Source organism: Daphnia pulicaria, chromosome 7 (genome assembly GCF_021234035.1).
Source record: "Daphnia pulicaria isolate SC F1-1A chromosome 7, SC_F0-13Bv2, whole genome shotgun sequence".
In the NCBI taxonomy this organism is placed as follows: Eukaryota; Metazoa; Arthropoda; class Branchiopoda; order Diplostraca; family Daphniidae; genus Daphnia; species Daphnia pulicaria.
In genome coordinates this window covers 1250149-1263667 of record NC_060919.1, presented here as the reverse complement: position 1 = coordinate 1263667, position 13519 = coordinate 1250149, and the positions used below count along the sequence as shown (strand labels likewise).

Sequence of the window (13519 nt, the reverse complement as noted above, 5' to 3'; positions counted from 1 at the left end):
TGTTTATGGTTATATAGTCCAGCGTGGAATATTTATTCATCTTCAACTTATTATTAGACAAGTTCTTGATTTTGGCCTTGAGTGGGTTTGAACTACACACCTTGAGTCACCAACCCAATACTATAACCACTACACCAAGATCGGTATTATAAATATTTTTCGACTTGATGCAATAAAAGTTTTTAACTTCTAGAAGCCACGTAAACAAGGGTTAAGAGGGGATTCCCTATAGGGGTTTGTCCCGACAGGCAATAGACAGATGCAGAGGATCTCGCCAAGGATGTCCCTACGGCCAAAAAATGGATAAGTCTAGTCCCGTAATGGTAAAATATTGTTTTCCGAGAAGATTCTTCGGTCGATAACCCACATATTGGTATAATATTAGATTATTACTTTGCTGCGTCAAGGTGGCTGTTAAATTGTTTTGTTGTTTTCCCAATGAATGACTATTATGAAAGATGAATAAATCAATATTACTTTTTGTTATTTTCCCAATAACGGACCATTAAAAAAATAATAAATCCTTTTTTTATGAAAAAGCTATAGTCTTTTACATTTAACATGCGTTCAAAATCCTAAATGTTTTATATCGTATTCAATTCGTTAGTTCTGCATACAATTGCCTAACTGAACAATCCAATTGTCTTAAAATCCATATCTTGCACAAGTCTCGAACAACTAACTTACGTACTTCGAATTTAAAACTCTACCTTCACGCTAACGTGATATAATTTATCTTAAACGTTAAGGAGATGAAATGTTAAAACTGCTATTATTATATATCCATATAGGTAATTCTATGGAGGTTGGTTCAAACCCACTTGCAGCAAACAAATGACTTATGAAACAAATAGTCTCAATAATCATAAATTCCTACACTGATGTAAATTAAATCGATTTTGCTCACGCTGGGCTATAACCATGACAATGTGTAAGTATGCACTATCCATCCGGTCACATCGGGACTTTATCATCATCGCCGTTTCTGGTGAAGTGGTTATAGTGTTGGGTTGGTGACACAAAGGATGATGGTTCAAACCCACTCTCGGCTTAAAAGGCAGCAGCTATCCAATCATTTAGGATTTTGAACATGTGGTAAATGTTAAAGACTATAGCTTTATCATAGAAAACGATTTAATCATTATTTAATGATCCGTTATTGGGAAAATAAAAAAAAATTATATTAATTTATTCATCTTTGATAATAGTCATTTATTGGTAAAATAACAAAAAAATTTAAAAGCCACCTTGTCGCAACAAAGTAATAATATAATATTATACCAATATGTGGGTTATCGATCGAAGAATATTGTCGGAAAAAAATATTTTACCAATAAAGACATGCTAGCTGGGATACATCGATTTACTTATTCTGTAATAAAGAAATGGTTTTAACAAGTGAAATGATCATTATAGCAACTTCAAATTCATAAAAGTTTTGTTTCACAGTTCCTGGAAGAATTGCTATGAACCATTTTTCTAAAACAATTTCTTCATGAATTGCTTTATGAATTTATTGATTCTATTGATACGAAATTGTGTATTATACATCGATTTACTTATTCTGTAATAAAGAAATGGTTTTAACAAGTGAAATAATCATTATAGCAACTTCAAAGTCATAAAAGTGTTGTTTCCCAGTTCCTGGAAGAATTGCTATGAACCATTTTTGTAAAACTATTTCTTCATGGATTGCTTTATGAATTTATTGATTCCATAGATACGAAATGGTGTATTATACATCGATTTACTTATTCTGTAATAAAGAAATGGTTTTAACAAGTGAAATAATCATTTTAGCAACTTCAAACTCATAAAAGTGATGTTTCCCAGTTCCTGGAAGACTTGCTATGAACCATTTTTCTAAAACTATTTGTTCGTGAATTGCATTATGAATTTATTGATTCTATTGATAAGAAATGCTGTATTAGACATCGATTTACTTATTCTGTAATAAAGAAATGGTTTTAACAAGTGAAATAATCATTATAGCAACTTCAAAGTCATAAAAGTGTTGTTTCCCAGTTCCTGGAAGAATTGCTATAAACCATTTTTGTAAAACTATTTCTTCATGGATTGCTTTATGAATTTATTGATTCCATAGATACGAAATGGTGTATTATACATCGATTTACTTATTCTGTAATAAAGAAATGGTTTTAACAAGTAAAATAATCATTATAGCAACTTCAAAGTCATAAAAGTGATGTTTCCCAGTTCCTGGAAGAATTGCTATGAACCATTTTTGTAAAACTATTTCTTCATGGATTGCTTTATGAATTTATTGATTCCATAGATACGAAATGGTGTATTATACATCGATTTACTTATTCTGTAATAAAGAAATGGTTTTAACAAGCGAAATAATCATTATAGCAACTTCAAAGTCATAAAAGTGTTGTTTCCCAGTTCCTGGAAGAATTGCTATGAACCATTTTTGTAAAACTATTTCTTCATGGATTGCTTTATGAATTTATTGATTCCATAGATACGAAATGGTGTATTAGACATCGATTTACTTATTCTGTAATACAGAAATGGTTTTAACAAGTGAAAAAATCGTTATAGCAACTTCAAACTCATAAAAGTGTTGTTTCCCAGTTCCTGGAAGATTTTCTATGAACCATTTTTCTAAAACTATTTCTTCATGAATTGCTTTATGAATTTATTGATTCCATAGAGACGAAATGGTGTATTATACATCGATTTACTTATTCTGTAATAAAGAAATGGTTTTAACAAGTGAAATAATCATTATAGCAACTTCAAAGTCATAAAAGTGTTGTTTCCCAGTTCCTGGAAGAATTGCTATGAACCATTTTTGTAAAACTATTTCTTCATGAATTGCTTTATGAATTTATTGATTCTATTGATATGAAATTGTGTATTATACATCGATTTACTTATTCTGTAATAAAGAAATGGTTTTAACAAGTGAAATAATCATTATAGCAACTTCAAAGTCATAAAAGTGTTGTTTCCCAGTTCCTGGAAGAATTGCTATGAACCATTTTTCTAAAACTATTTCTTCATGAATTGCTTTATGAATTTATTGATTCTATTGATACGAAATTGTGTATTATACATCGATTTACTTATTATGTAATAAAGAAATGGTTTTAACAATTGAAATAATCATTATAGCAACTTCAAAGTCATAAAAGTGTTGTTTCCCAGTTCCTGGAAGAATTGCTTTGAACCATTTTTCTAAAACTATTTCTTCGTGAATTGCTTTATGAATTTATTGATACTATTGATACGAAATGGTGTATTAGACATCGATTCACTTATTCTGTAATAAAGGAATACCAAAAAAACGTACAAATCATCTAGCCTGAAATATTTTTAAATCGTGGTGGAGACCTTTCCTATCACATGTATTAGTATTTTTCGTGTTGAATCAGTATAGAATACTCTATTTTACAATAATTATAAGAAGATACACAGTACATGTGACAGGTTGCGTTGGTGTTGAAGAAATACCAAAAAAACGTACAAAACATCTAGCCTGAAATATTTCCAAATCGTGGTAGAGAACTTTTCTATCACATGAATTAATATTTTTCCTGTTGAATCAGTGTAGAATACTCTATTTTACAATATAAAAGAAGAAACTCAGTACATGTTACAGGTTGCATTGGTGTTGAAGAAATACCAAAAAAACGTACAAAACATCTAGCCTGAAATATTTCCATTCTTTACTGATTCAACACGAAAAATACTAAAACATGTGATAGGAAAGGTCTCCACCACGTTTTGGAAATATTTCAGGCTAGATGTTTTGGACGTTTTTTTTGGTATTTCTTCAACACCAATGCAACCTGTCACATGTTCTGAGTTTCTTTTTATAATTATTGTAAAATAGAGTATTCTATACTGATTCAACACGAAAAATACTAAAACATGTGATAGGAAAGGTCTCCACCACGTTTTGGAAATATTTCAGGCTAGATGTTCGGGACGTTTTTTTTTTGTTTTTCTTCAACACCAATGCAACCTGTCACATCTTCTGAGTTTCTTCTTATAATTATTGTAAAATAAAGTATTCTATACTGATTCAGTACGAAAAATACTAAAACATAAGATAGGAAAGTTCTCCACCACGTTTTGGAAATATTTCAGGCTAGTTGTTTGGGACGTTTTTTTTTGGTATTTCTTCAACACCAATGCAACCTGTCACATGTTCTGAGTTTCTTCTTATAATTCTTGCAAAATAGAGTATTCTATACTGATTCAACACGAAAAATACTAAAACATGTGATAGGTAAGGTCTCCACCTTGTTTTGGAAATATTTCAGGCTAGATGTTTGGGACGTGCTTCTCAGGCTCAGGCTCTGGCTCAGGACAATTTTTTAAAAATATTTCTCCATGAATTGCTTTATGAATAAATTGATTCAATAGACTGGAAATGGTGTATTGGACATCGATTTACATATCCTGTAATAAAGAAATGGTTCTAACAAGTGAAACAAATATTTTAGCAACATCAGGCTCAGGCTCAGGCTCAGGACATTTTTCTAAAAATATTTTTTCATGAAATGCTTTATGAATAAATTGATTCAATAGACTGGAAATGGTGTATTGGACATTGATTTACATATCCTGTAATCAAGAAATGGTTCTAACAAGTGAAACAAATATTTTAGCAACATCAGGCTCAGGCTCAGGCTCAGGAGTCCTTTCCTATCACATGTATTAGTATTTTTCGTGTTGTATCAGTATAGAATACTCTATTTTACAATAATTATAAGAAGAAACTCAGCCCCATCTAGCAGACAATGTTAAGTAATTGGTACAACTTACCTCAAAAATAAATGGCCAACCTACCCCGTGAGTAATTTCTATCGAATTATTTTAATATAATGAAATGAAAACTAATTACCAGAAATGCAAATTCACGAAAAAAGAGCTTAAGGCTTTCTTAAAAAACATAATAACATGAATATTTTTTTCATATTCTGTTAGAAAAAAGAAAAAAAAATTGCAAGAAAAAGTTACTCGGCAGAAATGAAACATGTTTTTGTATTAAATTTTTAAGATGATGTGCAGACGGATAAAATTGTGGTGGAGGCAATCTACGAATAGAATGCACACTTTGGCTATTCTGAAAAACGTATAATTTCATATGGCTCAAAATAATAGCCAAACGACCGTCTTTCCCCGTATGCCAACTAACCCCGGTTTCCCCTATATTTTCCTGCGCCACATAACTTCAGAAATAACTCCCCCTCCTCAAAATCAATTACTTTGTTTGGAAAACAGAATTAGCTCAACAAAAAAGACTATAACGGAAAAGGAGGGGATGCTAGTTAATTATCAACAGTGATTTTCGCTGACGTAATTTTCCCATAAGCGAAGTGTAAAACACGGACGCGTAAATCGAGTGGAGAAAAGGGAGGTGAGAGTACTTTTCCATGTGGATTTTTGTCATTCTGCAAGTCAGGTTAATAAAAATTGGTATGCATATTACAAAATGAGTAATAAATAAAGCTCATTTGTCAAAAGCTTAATTTTTTGTATTTTGAAAGAGGCCTAAATTTCATTACAAAAATAATTTCTTTTAATTAAAATTAATTTTACTAAGAACTAAATTTTTGGGGTAGGGTTTTGGGAGTACATTTAAAAAGTGAGTAGAAAAAAGCTCGTGAAAAAATTTTTGCAATTTGTTTTTTTTAACCATACATTTCTTCCTATTCTGACCAGACTACAAGCGAAATTGGTGGCAAAATATTTCACATTACATTATTGCGCTAAAAAAGTCTAGAGCCATGCTGCGTTGCCAGATAAATCGGCTAAATAAAACAGATCCCGAAGAGCCCTATAGAGTACAGGTGCAGTACAGTACAGCTGAGCTCGCACTTCTGCGTTAGTCTTTCATGTGAACACTTGTGAATTCTTAACGAGTTTTTTTAGTTTCAAATTAAAAATTATCCGTCAAAATGGTAAGTCGCATAAGAATGAACTCAGTATGGCTTAAATGAAAAATGATTTTAGTCTTATAAAATCAGCTTATGGTTATTTAGCCTTTTAATTTATTTTAAACATTTTTTAAAACGTATGCTGATCATTTTCCTCTCAAAATATTTTGTTTTATTATTATTTGCTCGTAAAAGGATGATATTTGCAATGCAAGATCCTACATCAATCTTGGATTTGACAACGATCTTGTGGTAAAAATGTTTAAAAAAATTTCCATCGTGCATGGTATTAATAAAATGAATGGCATGCATCAAACTATTAGGACAATTTAAAATCAAGCAAACAAGGAGACTTGCTTAAAGGAAACGTAGAAAGGGATACCGAAATTGTTTTTGGCGGATCTCGACCGACTACATACTGTTGGAAAAATGTTGAAGTTCAGTTGGAAGTAAATCAAAGTCATTGTTTCAATGGGATGGCCCGAGTTCAGAAAAAAATTCTCAAAAGTGGTACTATACTTGTTGTATTTTGTACAACCATTAGAAAGTTTATCATAGGCCTATTCTGTAACGCTCATAACTAAACATTTAGGCTCTATTTTTTCAATAAAAAGTCACAGGATGTCTCAAGCCGGGAGAATTTCTCGCCATCATGGGAGCGAGTGGAGCTGGAAAGACTACTCTTCTCAATTGCCTGACATTTAGAAACGCTAGGAAATTGAAAATCAACGGCGAGAGGTACCTCAATGGAGCGGAAGTTAACACGGACATCCTCGCGCGAATCTCCGGATTCGTACAGCAAGACGATCTGTTTATCCCAACGCTCACTGTCAAGGAACATCTGCAATTCCAGGTAAAGACAACGTTTAATCGAACTCATTTGGTACCAGCCGCTATTAAAACTGTGATGGAACTCATGCGGATTTAATTTGATAAGGCCTTGTTGCGGATGGACAAACATTTGAGTTACGAAGAAAGAATGAATCGGGTTGACAATGTGATCCTAGAATTAGGACTCAGTCAGTGCATCAACACCGTCATTGGCCTTCCAGAAAGAGATCTCAAAAGCATTTCTGGAGGCGAAAGGAAGCGACTGGCATTTGCCTCAGAGGTCGAGAGTTAAAGTAAAATTTCTTTATGCAACATCAGTGATGAACTTTAAGGATAAATTTTGCCGGAGTAGGTTTTGACCAATCCGTCGCTGATTTTCTGTGATGAACCTACTTCCGGTCTCGATTCTTTCATGGCCCACAACGTCGTTCAAGTAGATAATTAAGGATAATTAACAAAACACTTTACGATTTGATCGCATTTTTATTGGCAGATTTTGAAAAACTTTGCACTTTCGGGCAAATCGGTCATCTGTACGATACATCAACCGTCATCCGAAGTTTTTTCGCTTTTTGATCGAATTCTATTAATGGCCGAGGGTAGGACGGCCTTCCTTGGCCCAGCTGGTGATGCCCTGCCCTTTTTCTCCAACCTGGGTTTCCCTTGCCCACCCAATTATAACCCTGCCGACTTTTTCATTCATACTCTGGCCACCCAAGGGATGGAATCGAGTAAGGAAAAGATCAAAATGATTTGTGATGCTTATGACACTTCAGAGTCAAGTCGATGTATTTTGGAAGTTTTCAAATCAAATTGTTTTGTCAATTCAACCGATGGAGTGAATCGGGAAAATTTGACACATGGAATCAAAGAAAACAAGTCTCCTTACAAAGCTTCCTGGATGATGCAATTCAGGGCCGTCTTTTGGCGATCAGTCATTTCTCTATTGCGAGAATCAGCTATTATGAGAGTCAAAGCTTTTGAGACTATTGTGAGTAATTTTTTAATGCATTATAGCCTCCTTAGATAAATTTGATTCTTATTCTAGTTATTTTTTATTTTTTTCTGGGAACTGCGATAACTCAAGTTTATTACTGCTATCGTAGCTATCATTTTCCAAGGCCAGACCAAAGAGTTTGCTAACGTCCGCAACATTCAAGGTGTCCTCTTCATATATGTTTCCAATACGACGTACCAATATGTTTTTGGAGTCATCACCGTGAGTTTGACATTGGAAAAAAATAAAGTTACCCAATAAGTGCTGTTGCTTATTTTAAATGTTCGGGCGTGTTAAATTTTGTTTGTCCCTCTTAGGCAATATCAGGTGAATTGCCAATATTCCTGCGCGAACACCGCAATGGAATGTACCGGACGGACGTCTACTTCCTAAGTAAAACCCTGGCTGACTTGCCCGTCTACATTTGTTTTCCGTTTGTCTTCGTTGCCATTACCTATTACGCCATTGGATTGAATCCCTCGCCCGATAGATTCCTTATCGCTTGCGGAATAGTCATCCTCGTCGCCAACGCCGCAACGTCATTTGGTGGGAAATATTGTGCTCCGCAGTGCGCAGTCTTAACTGATATATTCAACTACATATTAGTGACGGCGATGGTTTATGTATTTCTTTTTTTTAAGGCTACCTGATTTCTTGTGCAACTGGATCGACTCAATTAGCCATAGATTTGACCAATTCGCTTTTGATTCCTATACTCCATATGGGAGGATACTTCCTTCGAAGCGGATCGGTGCCCATCTACTTGGAGTGGATGCGCTATTTTTCTTGGTACATGTACGGTCTTGAAGCGCTTTCCATCAACCAGTGGTCTGGTGTCAGCTTCAATGACCCGGCTTGTCCTAACGGGATCTGCACTGGAGCACAAATCCTTCGGAATTTCGATTTTAATCCGGTAATTCTACAAGAGCTGAAAGTATAATAGAGCCAAAAATTTATACTAAGTGATTGGCATATATATTGCTATAGAACTTCTTCTATCGTGATATTGGCGGACTTTGTGGATTGATTGTGGGATTCCGCATTTTGGGATTTTTCGCTCTACTCGTCAAGATTTCTAAAAGTAAAAACAAATAAAAATCTTAGTTTATTTCCAACAATTTGTACAATCTCATTTTCTCTTATTGCTTTCATGTCACTTTCCTTTTACTCTATTGCACTCTAAAATAGTTTACCTTTCGAGTAATTCAAAAAAAAATACAAGTGTAGTCTAACATCGACTCGATAGCTTTATACTCGACAATTTTTTGTGCTATTTATCTAGCTCACAGAAGTTTGAATAAAATGAGGGAAGTAATTTATATCATGAATATAGGAAAGCTGTAAACGTGTAAAGTTTTCCGATTTTTTTATCACCAAGTGATACCAAACGGACGGATTCAGACTCTCTGCTGAAGTAGAGAAAATATAGGGACGCAGCTTGACACACCTTTCACTGACTCAATTGCAATCCGGGAAACCGACATGTTTCACTTTCACGGCATCGACGGCACCATTTATTCTGCGCCACCTGTATAGGACACCAACTGTTTTAGCTATTGAAAGAATAAATTTTCTCTTTGAAATTATTTTTGTTTTGGTTGCTCTACCTAGCTATATGGTTGGCGTTCCGCGCGGTAGATCCGTGACACTGTGATTGATAAGCATAAAAAACAGGTGCGTTACAGACGCGCACCTTATGGCACATTTGGGTGCCGTCAATAACTTGAATACGAAACGACTGAAACATTCAAAAGCGACGAGTTTCATACAGCCACCATATGTGTGAATGTGTCTAGCTTTAGCGTCGTTTTTTAGTTGTTCGAGTATGTGCATAGCAACAACACACGCAGACGTTATTACCAAACAGAAGGTATCGACCGTCGACAGCACTTAGTTTGAAGTTAATACAGTTTTAGTAAAAACGGGTGAAAAGGCAATTGGAAAAAGATGGAAATGGTAATTCAGATGCACTTTTAGCCTGTATTGAATAAAGTTAGTCTCTAGCTGTTTAATATGTTGATTCCCATGCAACAGATGTATACAGCGCTTACGAGCGCAATTATAAAAGAAACACGTAAAATATTTCAGTAAAATCAAAATTAAGTATTAATAACGGGGCCTATCGTCCACTAAAAAAAATGTGATTATTAAGTTTTTTGTATCAAGGTTAACTTTATATTGTGCAGTATTGGTGACTATGTATATTATCCTTAAACATCGATCTGAGAAGTGATGGCAAAAAAATTGGTCTGATCAATGACGGTAACAATTACTTCACCTTTCCCTAGACAGCAACGTTTCAGTCAGTAACATACTCATGGGAAAATATCCAAATTGAGCTGGAAACAAATCATGGTCACTGTTTTAATCGTGTTTCCTCCGTTCAGAAACAAATTCTTGACAAAGGTATGCTGTATTCCACTATATCTTTATAATATAAGTATTTTCATAGCTATTTATCTTACACGATCTCACATAACCAAATAAACATTATAACTGCATCTATATAAAGTAACGGGATGTATCCAGCCGGGAGAATTTCTCGCCATCATGGGAGCAAGTGGAGCTGGAAAGACGACACTTCTCAATTGCCTGACATTCAGAAACGCTGGGAAATTGAAAATCCACGGCGAGAGGTACCTCAATGGAGCGAAAGTCAACACGGACATCCTCGCGCAAATCTCCGGATTCGTACAGCAAGACGATCTGTTTATCCCAACGCTCACTGTCAAGGAACATCTGCAATTCCAGGTAAAGACAACGTTTAATCGAACTCATTTGGTACCAGCCGCTATTAAAACTGTGATGGAACTCATGCGGATTTAATTTGATAAGGCCTTGTTGCGGATGGACAAACATTTGAGTTACGAAGAAAGAATGAATCGGGTTGACAATGTGATTATAGAATTAGGACTCGAAAAGTGCGCCAACACCGTCATTGGCCTTCCGGAAAGATATCACAAAAGCATTTCCGGAGGTGAAAGGAAACGACTGGCATTTGCCTCAGAGGTCAAGAGTTAAATAAAAATATATTTATGCAAATAGCATAGGGAACGTTTAAAAATTTAAAAGTTTTTCTTTTATCAGAATAGGTTTTGACTAACCCGTCCTTGATTTTCTGTGATGAACCCACATCCGGTCTCGATTCTTTCATGGCCCAAAACGTCGTTCAAGTAGATAATTAAGGATAATTAACATTACAATTTTCGATTAAATCACATTTTTATATTGGCAGATTTTGAAAAATTTTGCGTTCTCGGGCAAATCAGTCATCTGTACGATCCATCAACCGTCGTCCGAAGTTTTTTCGCTTTTTGATCGAATTCTTTTACTGGCTGAGGGTGGTAGGACGGCTTTCTTTGGCCCTGCTGGTGATGCCCTGCCCTTTTTCTCCAACCTGGGGTTTCTTTGCCCACCCAGTTATAACCCTGCCGAATTCTATATTCACACTTTGGCAACGGAACCGAGCAAAGAGGCTGAATCAAAGGAAAGGAGAAATATTATTTGCAATGCCTACGAAGTTTCTGAGGCCAGTCACCGTGTTTTTGAAAAGGTTGAAGCCAACAAAGTGCCCATCTCTTCTACTAGCACAAGAATAAGGCCATCAGAAAATGAAACGGAAGGGACGAAAGTTAAAAAATCTCCGTACAAAGCTTCGGTGTTTGACCAGTTCCGGGCCGTTGTATGGCGTTCGGTCATTTCCGTTATCCGTGAATCAATGATCCTCAAATTTAAAAGTTTTCAAACTATTGTAAGTATTTTTTGTATTGACTAATAACACAACATATACGATCTATTCTAAAACTTGACAATTTTTAAAAGTTTGTTGCAGGTATTATTGCACTCCTCTTTCAAGGACAAACCCTACAGTATGAAAACATTAGCAATATTCAAAGTATTCTCTTCATATTCGTCGATATCGTAACCTTTCAAAATGTCTTTGGGGTTGTGAGCGTAAGTGATAATTAATAATAACAAAATAAATTCATGGTTTTTCATTTTTATTCTTCTAGACAATATCAAATGAATTGCCAATATTCCTGCGTGAACACCGCAACGGAATGTACCGAACGGATGTCTACTTCCTAAGCAAAACCCTGGCTGATTTGCCCGTCTACATTTTTTTCCCGTTTGTCTTTGTTTCCATCCCTTACTACGCCATTGGATTGAACCCATTCACCGACAGATTTTTTGTGTCGTGTGGAACAGTCATTCTCGTCACCAATGTTGCCACGTCATTCGGTTATATATATTAATTATTCAGTATGGAGATTGATATACGTGAAAGTATAACTGGGCATTTGAATTCTCTGCAGGCTACCTGATTTCCTGTGCAGCTGGATCGACTCAGATTGCTCTTGACTTAACCACCCCACTTGTAATTCCGTTGCTGTATATTGGAGGATTCTTCCTCCGCAACGGCTCCGTCCCCGTATACTTGGAGTGGATGCGATTTCTTTCATGGTTCATGTACGGCAATGAAGCGCTTTCAATCAACCAATGGGCTGGCGTCATCTTCAATGACACGGCCTGTCCTAACGGGATCTGTACTGGAGCACAAATCCTACAAAACTACGATTTTAATCCGGTACTACTAATATGAATGGGGCTGCGTTACCGATCAATTCTTTCCAATAACTAGATTTCATTCAAATTACGATTTCATCACATTTTCATCTAGGAGTTTTTCCATCGTGACATTGGCGGACTATGCGGATTGATTGTCGGTTTCCGCTTTTTAGCTTTTCTCGCACTACTCTCAAAGACTTACTAATTATAAATATTAGGAGGCTATTCAAATATTTTTCAGTTAATCTTCCCGGTTGTTGCTTGCTGAAATATCTAGAATTAATAATTCAATTATTAATTTTAAAAAATTCTTAATTTATGGTAATATTTTTTATACTACGAAATTGAAAAAAAGTCAGCTATAACATTAGAACACATCATCACGTACAGGACTATCTGTAAATGCACCACGTATCAAATAGACAATTTTAATATCTTTCAATCTTCATTTATTAGTAAAAAGACTCCTTTTGAAATATCCGCTTAATATTTAATAAGATAATTTGTCTGATTTTTTTATATGTAAATTTTCAAAAAAAATACATGGGGGGCTGGGTAGGTGCGTCTTCGATGGTCAGGGCATCTTGAGATCCGAGTTCGACTCCCCAGGCGGATAAAATTAATTTCGCCGACAGTCAGCAGATGGCGAACCTCTTGCATTGTATTAGCCCGTACCTAGGACGATTAGCAAACCAGAAGGAACTTGGCCATGTTTCCTGGACATGAGGACAGTCATATGTGGAGAACCGATAAAATTAACATTATTTAGTTTGACTCTAGTATCATCTTAGTATGACTTGTAGTATGATTGTCTTGCCCTAATCACTTCGGTAAAAAAATTGAGCATGGGCTTGGCCAACGGGGCATTTCCCGCGCCAATCGAGGGGTTTTTCATATTTTATATTTTCGGATTTTTTATCCTTAAGATACATTCGCCTAATATACATCAAAGTGGATTTATCTATTGACTATACCACCAAGGAATAATATTAATCATATAGAATTCGCTGTCAGTTTTTTTTAAATAACGGAATATCGAATAAATTTGAAATTGCTGTATATCAAAAGCAGCTGTTGAAGATCCCATCAGTCATCCTGGTTGCAGCATGGTGTATTGAAAATTCCTTAAGGGCCTTCTGGGACTCGTGCCCATTTTTTTTGCTGTTTTGTGGGATAAGCTGGAATAGATAAAGAGCCATCTATG

General features: G+C 35.2%; 2 protein-coding genes and 1 long non-coding RNA gene across 4 annotated transcripts; 2 read left to right on the top strand and 1 right to left on the bottom strand.

Moving 5' to 3' along the window:
- Positions 1–5854: 5854 nt before the first annotated feature.
- LOC124349520 (protein white-like) lies at positions 5855–8938 on the top strand. Of its 2 annotated transcripts, XM_046800198.1 has the most exons (12): positions 5855–5942; positions 6114–6170; positions 6242–6428; positions 6533–6771; positions 6856–7029; positions 7102–7182; positions 7243–7480; positions 7550–7740; positions 7837–7968; positions 8064–8292; positions 8388–8659; positions 8734–8938. In XM_046800198.1, the coding sequence occupies exons 1-12, from the start codon at positions 5940–5942 to the stop codon at positions 8839–8841; spliced, it is 1911 nt and encodes a 636-aa protein (XP_046656154.1). In that variant the 5' UTR covers positions 5855–5939; the 3' UTR covers positions 8842–8938. The 2 variants fall into 2 exon arrangements, with proteins under 2 accessions (XP_046656154.1, XP_046656153.1); XM_046800197.1 differs by having other exon boundaries at positions 7243–7740.
- Positions 8939–8959: 21 nt separating this feature from the next.
- LOC124350509 lies at positions 8960–9434 on the bottom strand. The gene is made up of 2 exons (XR_006921042.1): positions 9354–9434; positions 8960–9274 (listed from the first exon to the last, which is right to left on the bottom strand). It is a non-coding gene; the product is annotated as an uncharacterized LOC124350509 (long non-coding RNA).
- Positions 9435–9521: 87 nt separating this feature from the next.
- On the top strand, positions 9522–12577 carry LOC124349543 (protein white-like). Its single transcript, XM_046800234.1, has 10 exons — positions 9522–9702; positions 10035–10152; positions 10259–10497; positions 10582–10755; positions 10839–10919; positions 10982–11497; positions 11569–11700; positions 11760–11988; positions 12063–12334; positions 12428–12577. The coding sequence occupies exons 1-10, from the start codon at positions 9694–9696 to the stop codon at positions 12518–12520; spliced, it is 1863 nt and encodes a 620-aa protein (XP_046656190.1). The 5' UTR covers positions 9522–9693; the 3' UTR covers positions 12521–12577.
- Positions 12578–13519: the final 942 nt, after the last annotated feature.

What these genes read in the sequence shown, in the direction of transcription:
- LOC124349543 (XM_046800234.1), top strand. An exon ending in GAAACAAATTCTTGACAAAG is followed by an intron (nt 10,153 to 10,258) that starts GTATGCTGTATT and finishes ATCTATATAAAG; the next exon opens with TAACGGGATGTATCCAGCCG. An exon ending in GACTGGCATTTGCCTCAGAG is followed by an intron (nt 10,756 to 10,838) that starts GTCAAGAGTTAA and finishes TTATCAGAATAG; the next exon opens with GTTTTGACTAACCCGTCCTT.
- LOC124349520 (XM_046800197.1), top strand. An exon ending in AGGAACATCTGCAATTCCAG is followed by an intron (nt 6,772 to 6,855) that starts GTAAAGACAACG and finishes TAATTTGATAAG; the next exon opens with GCCTTGTTGCGGATGGACAA. An exon ending in ATGTTTTTGGAGTCATCACC is followed by an intron (nt 7,969 to 8,063) that starts GTGAGTTTGACA and finishes TGTCCCTCTTAG; the next exon opens with GCAATATCAGGTGAATTGCC.